The 13,315-nt window shown below is 41.5% G+C and overlaps 1 protein-coding gene across 1 annotated transcript; it reads left to right on the top strand.

Annotated features, from left to right (window-relative positions):
* The first annotated feature begins 1,657 nt into the window (after window positions 1-1,657).
* Window positions 1,658-13,022, top strand: Bsph1 (binder of sperm protein homolog 1). The gene is made up of 6 exons (XM_028884923.2): window positions 1,658-1,798; window positions 6,696-6,716; window positions 8,454-8,483; window positions 10,763-10,894; window positions 11,649-11,793; window positions 11,962-13,022. Exons 1-5 carry the CDS (start codon window positions 1,726-1,728, stop codon window positions 11,789-11,791), a joined length of 399 nt encoding a protein of 132 aa, XP_028740756.1. The 5' UTR covers window positions 1,658-1,725; the 3' UTR covers window positions 11,792-11,793; window positions 11,962-13,022.
* Window positions 13,023-13,315: the final 293 nt, after the last annotated feature.

Genomic DNA, 13,315 nt, shown 5'->3' with positions numbered 1-13,315 from the left:
CAGGTGAGTTTGAGGCCAGCCTGGTCTACAGAGCGAGATCCAGGACAGGCACCAAAACTACACAGAGAAACCCTGTCTCAAAAAAAAAAAAAAAAAACCACCCCCCCCACCAAGCATAAAAGCATTGCATTAAAAAAACTTTCAGTACTTTGCTGATAAAAAAAATAGTACATTTTGGCAGTGATAGATTTCTTGATTAACTTGATGTTGCCATCTACACTTTACAAATATGCAACAACTTCAAATTGTATCTCATTGATGGATGCAATAATCATTTTTTCAATAAAAATGGTTGCTAAGGCTGAGCTTGGTGGCACATGCCTGTAATCCCAGCACTCTGGAGCAGGAAGACCAGGAGTTAAAGGTCTGTTTAAGATACACTGAGAGTTTGAAGTCATCCTGGGTTGTGTGAGACCCTGTCTCAAAAAACTCAAGCAACCAAGTAACCAAACTTTTTACCAAGAAAACTGTCAAAGGATAGACTGTCAGACTCCAGCCATGACTTTCTGGAACTTATGTTTTGGCAGAGTTCTTTATCTCTCATTAGAAACTGAACTCATAGGAGCTAGGAGTTCAGAGCAGAGTCCCCTGGGCGTCTTTACAGCATCACGATCTCACAGGCACAGGGGACTGCCACCCTCCTGGATAGAAGGGCAACAATGCTCCCTACAAGACAACCCAGACTCTACGCATTGCTCCTTTCAGTGTCAGGATTCTGCCTACAGACTCCCCCTTCACTGGCAGGTGGATGGCACTGCCTGGGTCATGATGTTCCCAGTGCCCCAAGTGGTGACTTCAGATGGCACAGGACAGAGGATCTGTGGAGTTTCCCAGAGGATGAAGTAAAGTAGCCTCACTGAAAAGTGCTCCTGGTTCCTTTGGAGGTAAACACATTTCAGTAAATACTTTGTGCTGTATGAAAGCAATGCTATTTAGGGAGCTAACCAGCCCCTCATCTACCAATCTATTAATTCTCTAAAGGGTCCTATGAATCAAGAAGAGCCCCTGGGTCTCTATAATGTATTCCTCAACTCTGGCTTATGAAGCTGGATTAAGGTATCTTTAGACCCATGACTCTCCATGTGATCTGGGTGATTATTTTCATGGGAACATCTTGAATTTCCCCAACATCATTTTTATTTGTTTATGCTTAGTGCCACTAATGTAAAGTGTTTCCTTTTATGTACTAATTCAATTGCAAGGCTAGAGGCTTAGTTTCGTAGTGTGGAGAGAGGGAGGCAACATGGAGGAAGAAAAGTAGCAGGGGGGAGATGGAGAAACAGTGAGCAGCAGAGGGAGGCAAAGGAGGAGAATGAAGAGGAGAGGGAGGGGAAGTGGAGGAGGGGGAGGAGAGCAGAGGCAATCAAAGGGATTAAGGGGAGAAGGTGATAGAAGACAAGATTATCTGAAGCTAGAGATGGAATTAGTTGGGAACGAAAGGAGATGTGGGAATGGATGAGAAGAAGGTGGAGAGAAATAAGAGATGGAGAAAGGAGAGAGAGGAGGGGAGGGAGGAGATGAGAAGCCAGACTGGCATTTACAGTAGAGAAGGATAAGGAAAAGTAGCAGACTGAGTCTAGTTGTTCAGAGAAGGAAGAGTGGGAAGAGGAGGGAGGAGGGGAGAGATGACAGAATAAGGAGGAGACAGAGGCTGTGACTGGATCCCAGGTCTTCAAGATCTTTAGAGTAAGCTAGGTTTATCAACCATTTTCTGACAGGAGGAACATGGTTCAGCCCGTGGGTATCCTATTGGTTTCCATCTGCCTGTTTTACAGACTGTTCAGTCTTCCAGACAAAGGTGAGGCATGGGAATGAGTGTGGCTGGGGGTGAGTTTTTGATGAGGTAGCCGAACATCAACACCACTTGTAACAAATTCTGAGATGTCCTGTAGGGGAGAGGCCACCCTGATTTTGTGTGTCGTAATAAAAGGGCAAGTTCTCTATCATCTAGTTTTTTTTTTAAGTGTAGAAAACATGATCTTCCAAAAAGGCTCAAAACTAGCAAGATTAAACTAACAAGGGGGAAAGTCAGAAGTCATGTGACAGAACAATTTTTTTCTTCATTTTGATATGTTTTAAGTGCCTATAGAATGAGAAAAATATAACTTACTTTTGTAAAGACTATTGTATTTCTTTATCAAAGTTGTAATGTGTTGAGTGATTCTGAAATGGCTATTTATGAAGGGACTTCATTCTGGTTCATGTCTTAGTATTGTGAGGATTATGTAGAGCTGGACATACTGCTTTTTATGGAGTTGCTGAGAGTACATACTCATTTAAGTACTCCTCAACATGTTTTAAAATAGTTAAAAAGCAGAATGGATAAGTGTTTAAAAATGAAAGAGGCCGGGCGGTGGTGGCGCACGCCTTTAATCCCAGCACTCGGGAGGCAGAGCCAGGCGGATCTCTGTGAGTTCGAGACCAGCCTGGGCTACCAAGTGAGTTCCAAGAAAGGCGCAAAGCTACACAGAGAAACCCTGTCTCAAAAAAACCAAAAAAAAAAAAAAAAAAAAAAAAAAAAAAAAAAAATGAAAGAGAAAAAAAGAGGAACAAGAGGTTCTTACTGTATGATCACTTTAGTGTCAACTGGGATTCCTATTTTACAATTATTGAAAGGTAACATTTTTCCCTAAGCTGTGTGTCTTTTTTAAAATTATAAATAATATTTATTTATTTGTGTATGTGCATGCACACTTGCATGTCATGGTATGCATGTGTAAGTCAAAGTACAACTTGCAGGAGTCTGTTTCCTCCCTCCACCATATGGATTCCAGGGATCAAACTCAGGTCATCAGGCTTTGGGCGCAAGCACTTTTTTCTCTGAGCCATCTCGTTAGCCCAGGTCTCTCTTTTACCATGTACACTTTACACAGTACATCTACTAGGACGTTGATAAGATGCTCCTAAGACCTCTCCACTTTCAATGTCTGGCCTCTGAAGGTACTGTTGTCTTATCACTCCATATATTACTATTACAATTTCTGGTATCTAGAGTGAGATCCCATGGATCCTGGGCATGTTAGCCTGTACTTAGAATGATGCAGTGCTGCTTTGGTTTCAGTCATCCAACTGCTGCTTTATTCATGATCCTCCTTTAGACAGCTCATGAACATTAGTTTACTAGAGTTATAAGGGGCCCCATCAATGCCTTTTTTAAAAAATGAGCATTTTGCCTCTGTGCATATAAATGTACCATGTGCATGCCTGGTGACTATAAAAGGTGGAAGAGATTCCCTGAAACTGGAATTACAGATGGTTATGAGTTGGCATGTGGCTCCTGAGAACCGAACCCAAGTTTTCTCTCTGCAAGATCCATAAATGCTCTTCACCACTGAGACATCTCTCCAGTTGTCACCTCAATTTTGTTTTATGCTTTTTTTTGGGTGTTTGGGGGTTATCATAGTTACTATGTGGTGGTCAGAGGACAGCTTGTGACAGCTGAGTCTCTCCTTCCACTCTGTGGGTGCCAGGGATCTAACTCAGGTCCTCAGACCTGTCTTGGTAGTAGGTTCCTTTACCTGCCAAGCGCCTATGGGGCTTTTGTCTGAAAGCTTGTGATACTGACTACAGTCAGTGTGGGCTGTAGTGATCATGTTGCCACCATAGTCAGTCTGAGGATGACAGAATGTGATCAAAAAGTTAGAGGCATTCTGTTTTCAGAGAAATCAGACAATGAAAATGACCAAATCTTAGCATTTTTGCAGTGATAGCATGGTAGGCTTTGGGGTGAAAAAACTAAGTGTCACAGATATCTTCAGTCAATGATTGAACAGGCACGTGGGAAGACAGAAGACACAGGCTTTGAGCGGTACTTGCTGAAACCATTTATGATCATGGCCTGGAGGAAGAGAAGTGATTGAGTTGGAAACGCTTCACAGAGGACTGGTTTGAGTGATCTTGTTCCAGGGTTGAAATTATTATTTTGGGAATAAAATATATAACCAAAAGCTGGCAAATGGTAACCTCTCTTGCTTTCTATTTCTTCTATTTTTGTTTAAAATTTTTCTTTATTCTTAAGAATTTTATATATACATACATACAATAAAATATAACTATATATACTTTTCTTTCCCCCTTCAATTTTCCTCAATATGTCCCATTCTCAACCTTTAAAAAAGTAACCCATTAAGTCTTGCACCCATGTGTGCATGGGTGTGAGCCATCTACTGAAGCATAGGAATCCTATCAGTAGCCACACCCTCAAAAAAGAATGATGCTCTCCTCCAGAAGTTTTTGAATGCTGATAGCTCCCCAGTAAGGCATGGGCCTGGAGAGATCATCTCTCCCCTCTATGCTGGAGCTTTGGCTCTATTGACCTTGTGCAAGATACTCACAGATGCTGTGAGTTTATGAGTATGACAGCCATGCCATGTCCAAAGGACAGAATTTTATCCCCCTTCTCCCCACACTTGGTCTCTTACACTTCTTCTGCTTCCTTTTCTGAAACATTCCCTAAGCCCAGTGAGAGGGGATTGATATGAATGTCCCATTTAGGGCTGAACACTCAGTATCCTATGTTATCTTGTTTCAGTCCTCTTACTGCTTATATTTGAATGTTGGTCATAGGGAAGAACCCCAAAATTACTCGTCCTGAAAGGCATTTCTCTTTTCAATTTCTGTAACTTTGGATTGCCTTATACTGGAGTTGGTTGGTAGGTAATGGGTCACAAGCAGAGGTTATGTTAATTTTTTTTTCTGTGTTGCTTTGTCATGTTTTACATGCTTGTTGAAGTGGGTTGGTTTTCACTTTCTCTTCTCCCAAGCCTGTTGGGATGTTCTGTTTTCTGTGACTCTTATTAGAGGACTATCCACAGTTCATCTAGGGGGCTGGTGAAACACAGTGTTGATTATCAAATGGATTACTATTTTTGGCTATGTGCCAATGGGACAAAAGGTGAGGCTGGGCACTCAGCACTAAGGTGACTAGGTGGAGTCAAAACTTCAGTTACACCTTGGGTTCTATGAATCTGCTGGAGTCAGAATACCATCTTCAGATCCAGTAAAGTCTGTCTACAACTGGTGGCTATAAAGTCACCAGCTCAGAAAAAACTCTGGGGCCTCAGCTGTATAGAGTCCAGATCCTGCAGCAATGATTGGAAGTTCAGGAGTGAGAAGACAACTCACACAATGACCTGAGAGACCAAAACTCCATTCTTTTTTAAAACATAATATTTTTATTTATTATTTGAAGATTTCACATAATGCACCCTGATCACATTTACTTCCTAGTCCTCCCAGGTCCACCCTCCTACCCTTGTGATCTCCCTCAAAATTAAAGAAGAAAAAGAAAAAAAGAAGAAAAAAATACCAAGTCCAACTTGTGTTGCCAATAAACTCATTGAAGCATGGTCAAAACAAACACCTAGTAGCCATCCGCTTAAAGAAAATTGAGTCCTTCCCCACCCCAACACCCACCAGAAGCCATCATTTGTGAAGAGTTACACTTCAGCATCCCTATCACATTTTTTTTTTTTTTTTTTTTTGGTTTTTCGAGACAGGGTTTCTCTGTGTAGCTTTGTGCCTTTCCTGGAACTCGCTTGGTAGCCCAGGCTGGCCTCGAACTCACAGAGATCCACCTGGCTCTGCCTCCCAAGTGCTGGGATTAAAGGCATGCACCACCACCGCCCGGCTTCTATCACAATTTTTCAGAGTTCTCTTTCTTGGCTTCCTGTCTAGATTGTTTCTTTTTGGGGTGGGTGGTGGGAGAGAGGGATTGTCACAATTGCCTTTGGTCTTTCATTTTCAACTGTGAGTCTCCAGTCATCAACACCACAGCAACAAAAAGCTTTCTTGCCCTTTATAGTCAGCTGCAGCCTGAATCATGGACTTTCACATGGTTTCTGGCTACAGCACAGACCATGGACATAACATAGATTTAGGGAACAACAAACACCATGGACATCGCCATGGCCTTCAATGGTCACATGGGCTGCAAACATCAACGTGGCCCCCGGCTACTGCAGGGTTATGGACTCCAACATGATCCCTGGTGGCAGAATGGACCATAGACAGCACCATGGTTTCAGGTCGCAGCCCAGGCCAGGGACATCAGCATAGTCTCCAGTAGCAGCACAGCCCGTGGACATTAACATGGCTTCAGGCAGCAGCATGAACCACAGACATCAACATGGCCTCAGGTGGCAGCACAGGCCAGACACCAACATGGATGGCTTCCAGCAGCAACATGGGCCATGGGCATCAGCACCCCTCAGTAACAGCACAGACCACTGACACCATCATGGCACTCAGAGGCAGCACAACTATGGATATCAGCAGAGTCTCTGGCACCAAAGCCCCATTCCCTTACGAGGCCCTGGGTACCGGAGCCAAAGCTCAGCTCTGCACCACTGAGACCACTGGACTAGAGTCCGAGGGTACTCTTTTGTCCTGTATAAACAATGATCTTCAAACTACATTTTTTCCCACAACAATTGAATTTGGTGAGATATTTTTGTTTCTTTTATTTTTTTTTGTTTGGTTTTTGGTTTTTCGAGACAGGGTTTCTCTGTGTAGCTTTGCGCCTTTCCTGGAACTCACTTGGTAGTCCAGGCTAGCCTCGAACTCACAGAGATCCGCCTGGTTCTGCCTCCCGAGTGCTGAGATTAAAGGTGTGCGCCACCACCGCCTGGATGTTTCTTTCATTTTAAGTGTTAAATTTAGTGAAATAAATACTTGTTCCCCATTGTGTCTTTCAGATTATTATCCACCAACCATGGGTAAGTTTGTTTTAGAAATGTTTATTAGAACTTGTAAAAAAACAGTTGTGACAAGTGGTGTCACTGGATCATCTATATTTTTAGAAGATGAAATACTACTTTAAGTATATATACAAGGCAGTGTCAGTTTCTTTAAAAATAGTTTAAGATTTTGTATGGCTTGAGCTGGCATGAGTCCTGTGCATGCTGTCACAGTTGCCATGAATTCAACCGGATCTAACAGTATTTCTGCTTCCTCATTCACAATGATCCCTGATTCTGAGGAGGACGGAGTGTGGTATAGACGTCCCATTTAAGGTTGAACATCCCACAGTGTCTTGTTCTCTGCATGTTGATCAGTTGTGGGTGTCTGTTAAGTACCACCTACTACAGAAAGAAGCTTCTCTGATGACGGCTGAGTGCTGCACTAATCTTTGGGTATAATGACAAGTTATTAGGAGTGGTGGGCAGGAAGTCCCACCCCTCACTGAGGAGCTATTTTCTAATTGATAGCTTCTGGGAGAAGAGTTAGTTCTCTTTAAAGGTGTGGACTCAGGTAAGGTTGACCACGTTCCAATGGATGGCCACACACCCAATAGCATATAGGGAAAAAACATTGGGTAGGTATGGAATGAGGTGTGAATCTGGAAGAACCTTTTATAGTGAGGGTAGATGATCAAAATGCAATGTATGAAATTAATAAAAATATTTAAAAAATTAAAAAGAATGATTTTCCATCAGTACTTTTAAGTGATTAAATGTGTCATTTATGAACATGTCTAACTGATATTTTCTTTTCTCAAAGGCTGAATACTTAAGAAAATAATGAAAGAGAACTTTTCTGTGTCTGTTCAAATGATCATTTTTGATAACAGCTGAATGTACTATAAAGCATATTTTTCTTTCGAATTCCCTTACTGATTGATATTTTAATTTACTATTTTTAAAAGGAGTTACTTTACTCTTAATTGTATATGTGTGTGTGTCTGCTGGTATACACAGAGGTCTTGGTCTGGTCTTACATGTTCTTTGGCTGTTACAATCTTTCTACCTCTCTTCAATGACGTCTCCTGAGCCTCAGGGGCAGGGTGTATGATACAGTGTTCCATTTGTGGCTGATCACTCCATAGTTGATTATTATCTGCACTTTGACCACATGTGATTTCCTGAAGTAACTGCTGTGAATGGCATTCTTAATTGGAGTGTTATTCCAACTAACCCAGGAAACACGGGACTATCTATTGTCAACAATACTAGTTAACTTGATTGGAGAGGGGACTTCTAATCTATTTGATATCATGAAAGAGAATTTGTGAAGCAAGAGCTACCTACCATTGGATAATTAATATTAAAGGCCGATCAATCATTGATAAGAGAGGAAGTACTCTCTTTTACACTGATGATGAAATGTACTTTGGAATTAAGTCATTAAGAAACACATAGAATTAGAAGAGAGTCTGCCTAGAATCCCCCAGTGAGGGGCTTCAGGTGTGGCTCAGTGGTAGAGCCCCTGCCTGCATGGGCAAGGCCCTGGGTTCAGTTCCTAGCAATGAAAAAATATGTAGGATTTCAATAAAGTAAATAATTTCAGGTGGATAAAACTAGATCTGAAAACAGATTGTGTGCGCTATCCTTGACATAAGCTCATGCCAATGTTGCTTTTCCTCAGACTAACATAGTTATTAATGTCATTTGCTAGAAGAGTCTGTTTTAAAGCCTAAGATTAAAATGAACTTTACTTAAATTTTCATTTCTCAGAGTCTATCATGATAATGCCAGAGATAGAAGGTAAGTTGATCAGAAAATTTTCATTATTAATGTATGTTTTTTATCTTAAAATTTTTAATCTTTATTTTTATTTTATGTGTATGGGTGTTTTGCCTGTCTGTATGTCTGTTCACCATATGCATGCCTAGTGCATGGGGAGGCCAGAAGGGGGTATCAAATCCCCTGGAACTGAAGTTACAAAAGATTGTGAGCAGCCATGTTTGTACTGGTAACTGAACCCAGGTCCTCTGGAAGAGCATCTAGTGCTCTTAACCACCGAGCCATCTCTCCAGGGCCTTTGTGTTCTCTTCTGATTCCATCAAAATGGGAACATTTGTGATTTTGCTTTTAGTAAATTTTTTCTTGCCCCCCTTTTTTTCATAAAACATTGCATATGACACAAAACACGAAATACACCACCATGAATTCATTTTTATTCATTTTTTGCATTTATTTTACATACTAGCCACAGTTTCCCCTCCCTCTTCTTCCGTTTCCTCCCGCACCTCCGTTCTATCCCACGCATGCGCTCCTCAGAAAGGGTAAGGCCTCCCATGGGAGTCAACAACGCATGGCATATCAAGCTGAGGCAGGACTAAGCTCCTCTCTGCATCAAGGCTGTGCTGACATCCCACCATAGGGGATAGACAGGTCCCAAATAGCCAACTTGTGCACCAGGGAAAGATCCTGGTTTCACTGCTAGGGGCCCCACAAACAGAACAAGCTACAGAGCTGTCACCCACATGTAGAGGGCCTCGCTTGGTCCCGTGCAGGCCCCCTACCTGTAGGTCCAGAGTCCGTGAGCTCCCACAACCTTGGGCCATCTGTCTCTGTGGTTTTCCCCGTCATGATTTTGACCTCCCCCCTCTTGCTTATATAATCCCTCCTCCTTCTCTTCAACTGGACGTCTGAGCTGGGCCCAGTGCTTGGCTGTGGATCTCTGCATCTGCTTACATCATTTACTGCCACCATGAATTCTTACCATCACTAAAAATTTAAATTTCTGCCTTTCTAATAGAGAATCCCAGATTTTAAAATTCACATAGGAAATCAACCAATAATAATTTGGGATATTGTGAACAAAACAGTACTGAGGTAGAAAAACACTTCATTTTATAACCAGCTGCCTAACCATAGTATAGATGTTTCAATATAAAAACATGGCATTGACCTAGGCAGAGTCAAATAAGTAATATTTTTTAAGCTTATGGAATCCAGGAATTGCCCATTTTTTCACAGTGGCATCCACAGTTCTAATAGTGGCTTTGATCTCAGAGGTCAGGGATGCTGAGGAAAAACTCATCTTTTTTTAAGAGTTACTTTTAGTTTTTGAGTATGTATGTGCCTGTGTCTGTATTTGGGCATGTTCATGTGAATTCAGGTGCCTGTGGAGGCCAGAGGTGTAGGGTCTCCCCTAGAGCCTGAGTTATAGGAATTATGAGTTGCCACACTGGGGTTCTGGGGACTGAACTGGATCCTCTTGTGTATGTGCTCTTAACCACTGAGCCATCTCTTCAGTCCTGGAAAAACTCACTTAAAAATTTAAAATAGAACAGTTTTTAAAAATATATAAATCTAATACATTTAAAGGAAGGGGGAATGTGATATAATTCTATTTTAATTAAAATGTGTTACATAGAATAGTTTATATTTTTTCTTCAACAATTTCACATATGTAAACAATGCAAGCCAGGTAGTGGTGACATACACCTTTAATCCCAGCACTTGGGAGGCAAAGGCAGGTGAATCTTTGTGAATTTGAGGCCAGCCTGGTTTACAGAGGGAGTTCCAGGACAGCCAGGGTTATGCAGAGAAACTCTGTCTCGAAAAAGAAAAAACAAAACAAAACAACAAAACAAAACAAAAAAACCCCAATGTATTTTGATCATATCCTTCTCTAACACCCTGTTCCGGTCCCCTAATGTTCTCTCACCCCCCTTCCTCCTTTTATGTCCTCTCCATTTTTTTTTTTTTTGGTCACTCACTGAGTCCACTTAGTGATGCATACTGGAATATTTAGTCATTTTGTTGATTTGATCTTGGGCAGGTCACCACAGCTGCAGTGGGGTCATGAGAGCAATGGCCATGCTATGTCTAGAAGACCGTATGCCACAACTCTCCCTCCCATCCTCCTGACCTTACATTCTTCCCATCCCCCTTCTGAGATGTTCCCTGAGCCTTGTGTGTATGTGTGTGTGTAGTATGTTGATACAGATGTCTCATTTAGGGCAGGAATTAATAAAAAAAAAACCACTACTAACAAACTCAGGGACAGATAAAGGATTTTTGTTTTCTTTTAGATGGTGACTGTGTCTTTCCATTCTGGTATAGAAATGAAATATTCTATGACTGTGTCAATTTCAATGCAAAACACAAGTGGTGTTCTTTGAACAAGACCTTTCAAGGTTACTGGAGGTACTGTTCTGTCTCAGGTAAGAGTCCTGACTCTAAATTCCACAGATGGGAGGGTATGCCTTGTCTTGGGGACCATTTGGTGTGACAGGCAAGAACTCAGAATCTAGAGCAAATTCTGAAGTGAAACCAAGAGATACACAATTTCTTTGTTGTTGTTGTGTGTGAGTGCATATGCTGTATGTGTGAGTATGTGTGGGTGTGTACCTGTGAGTGTGTGGAGGCCAGAGGTCAGTGTCGTGTGTCTCCTTCTATTACTCTCTACTTTATTATTATCATTTATTTATTTTTGAAACAGGGTCTCTCATTAAACCGGGAGCTTGTTAATTTGGTGAGACTGCCTGGTCAGAAAGCCCGAGGGAATCTGCCTTTCTCTACCTTCACAGTGTTGAGGTTAGACGCGTGTAATACTATGCCTGGCTTTTTACTTGGGTCCTAGGGATCTGAACTTGGATCATCATGCTTGCATAGTGAGGACTTTACATACTGAGCTGTCTTCCCAGTCTCTGAGATGCATAATTTCTGATAGCATCAAAATCACATATAATCAAAGATGTGTTAGAGGTGTTTCAACTCCATTGTCTTTATAAGAAAACTACTAGTAGAACATGAAAGGGGAAGTGGATTACAGGGTAGTACCAATCTAATTTTCATAAGCTATTGGTGAATTAAGGAAGACTGTGGAGAAGTGTGTGTGTGTGTGTGTGTGTGTGTGTGTGCGTGTGCTGCAAAAAAGAAAGTGTTCCTCTTCCTGATGACTCTTTCTTTTTACAGACTATGCTAAATGTGCCTTTCCCTTCTGGTTCAGACACATGATCTACTGGGAATGCACAGAGGATGGGGAAATGTTTGGAAAAAAGTGGTGTTCACTCACCCCAAATTTCAACAAAGACCGTATTTGGAAATATTGTACATAATGGTGAGATTTACTAGATGAACATGAGGAGGAAAATCAGGGGGAGGAGGATAGGAGGGAAAATATGGATTTTTCTTGGGGAGGACTTTTCATCCTTTCTTTTGGTCAGGAGAAGAAAAGGTGGACCCTTTATTAAAAGCTTTTGTTTAATTTTAACTTTTCTTTTTCTAGGATGCAAGTTGAAGATACTCTATCACTTGGGGTTTAGATGATGGATTATGGCATTTTATGGAGAGTTATTGTTTAGCTTCCACATTTTATTTGCTATGTGTGTAAAATGAAGCCCTTAAAAATACCATGTCAAGTGAAAGCATCTTGGCAATGTAGTTTCTATGGTGGTCACAGTCACACTACTCAAATGGGGGTGTTGATAAGAGAGGAGGTGATACATGTGCGAGAACAAAGGGAATATGAGAAATCTCCATCACTTCTGCTTGATTTTGCTTTGAAGATGAAAACGGTCTAATTACGTCAATTAGAAGTTCATTGCTGAAGAAAGACCAAATTCTGAGAACACCTGCTCCATGTCCACCTGCCCTGCTCCATGTCCACTTTGCTTTATACCTGAGCCAACTCATCTCATAGTCCACTCTTTCCTCTCCTAGCACCATTTGTATCTGAAAGCGAAGAATACTCAGCAAATGCCTCGTTTTTTTTCACTCAAAAGAGGGACAGCAGGCCGTACAACCTACCTTAACAGATGAGAAGAATTTTGCCAAAGAAACACCACAGCAACATGAAGCAGCTTTGGAATACTCTACTGAGAGGCAAAAGCTTCATAAACTGTCTAAAAAGGGAAGTCAACAGAACAGAATTCAAAGGATTTCAAATAGAAGATACCGAGGAATTATCAACATTAGACCAGTAGGAGCTGTATCTGGCACTGTGTAAATTGGTGGGTGTTGCACCTATCTCCTACTTCATCCAGAATACAAAAGAGCCAATGCAGACCTTAACCACCTAAAGCTTGGTGCTATAGCTACCAAGATGATGGGAATAGCTTCAGTGAGCTTGTCAGCAGGGTCACATGATCTCAACACATATCAGCACCCATTTAGTTCCTGAAAGGAGAAAAGCCAAGAATCTGAGCTTTAGAGAACTGTGTCTGTGTCCTTTCTTATACAGGTAGCAAAGTCAACAGTTTTTGGGCATTGGAAAGGTGTCTGGGTTAGAGCTGGATGTGGTGATATATTGTGTATCCTAATAAACTTGCCTGAGGATCAGAGGACAGAGCCAGCCACTAGATTAGACATAGAGGTCAAACAGTGGTGGCACACACTTTTAATCCTAGCACTTGAGATCTCATGCCTTTGCTTGAGAAACATACACATCTTTAATCCCAGGAAGTAATGTGGCAGGGCAGAGAAAGGTATATAAGGCGTGAGGACACAGGAACTCACTCTCTTTAGGCTGAGGATTTCCTAGAGGTAAGAAGTAGTGGCTGGCTGTTCTGCTTCTCTGATCTTTCAGCTTTCACCCTGATATCTGGCTCTGAGGTTTTTTTATTTTATTTTTTATTTTTTTT

This window comes from Peromyscus leucopus, chromosome 1 (assembly GCF_004664715.2).
Source record: "Peromyscus leucopus breed LL Stock chromosome 1, UCI_PerLeu_2.1, whole genome shotgun sequence".
NCBI classification, from domain to species: domain Eukaryota; kingdom Metazoa; phylum Chordata; class Mammalia; order Rodentia; family Cricetidae; genus Peromyscus; species Peromyscus leucopus.
The sequence above is the reverse complement of the archived record's forward strand: the minus strand, read 5'-3'. Positions and strand labels throughout refer to the sequence as shown.

Excerpts from the sequence above, each read along its gene's own strand:
- Bsph1 (XM_028884923.2), top strand. The coding sequence starts at position 1,726 with ATGGTTCAGCCCGTGGGTATCCTATTGGTTTCCATCTGCCTGTTTTAC. Across the intron at positions 1,799-6,695 it reads GTTCAGTCTTCCAGACAAAG|ATTATTATCCACCAACCATG; the intron begins GTGAGGCATGGG and ends TGTGTCTTTCAG. Across the intron at positions 6,717-8,453 it reads TTATTATCCACCAACCATGG|AGTCTATCATGATAATGCCA; the intron begins GTAAGTTTGTTT and ends TTCATTTCTCAG.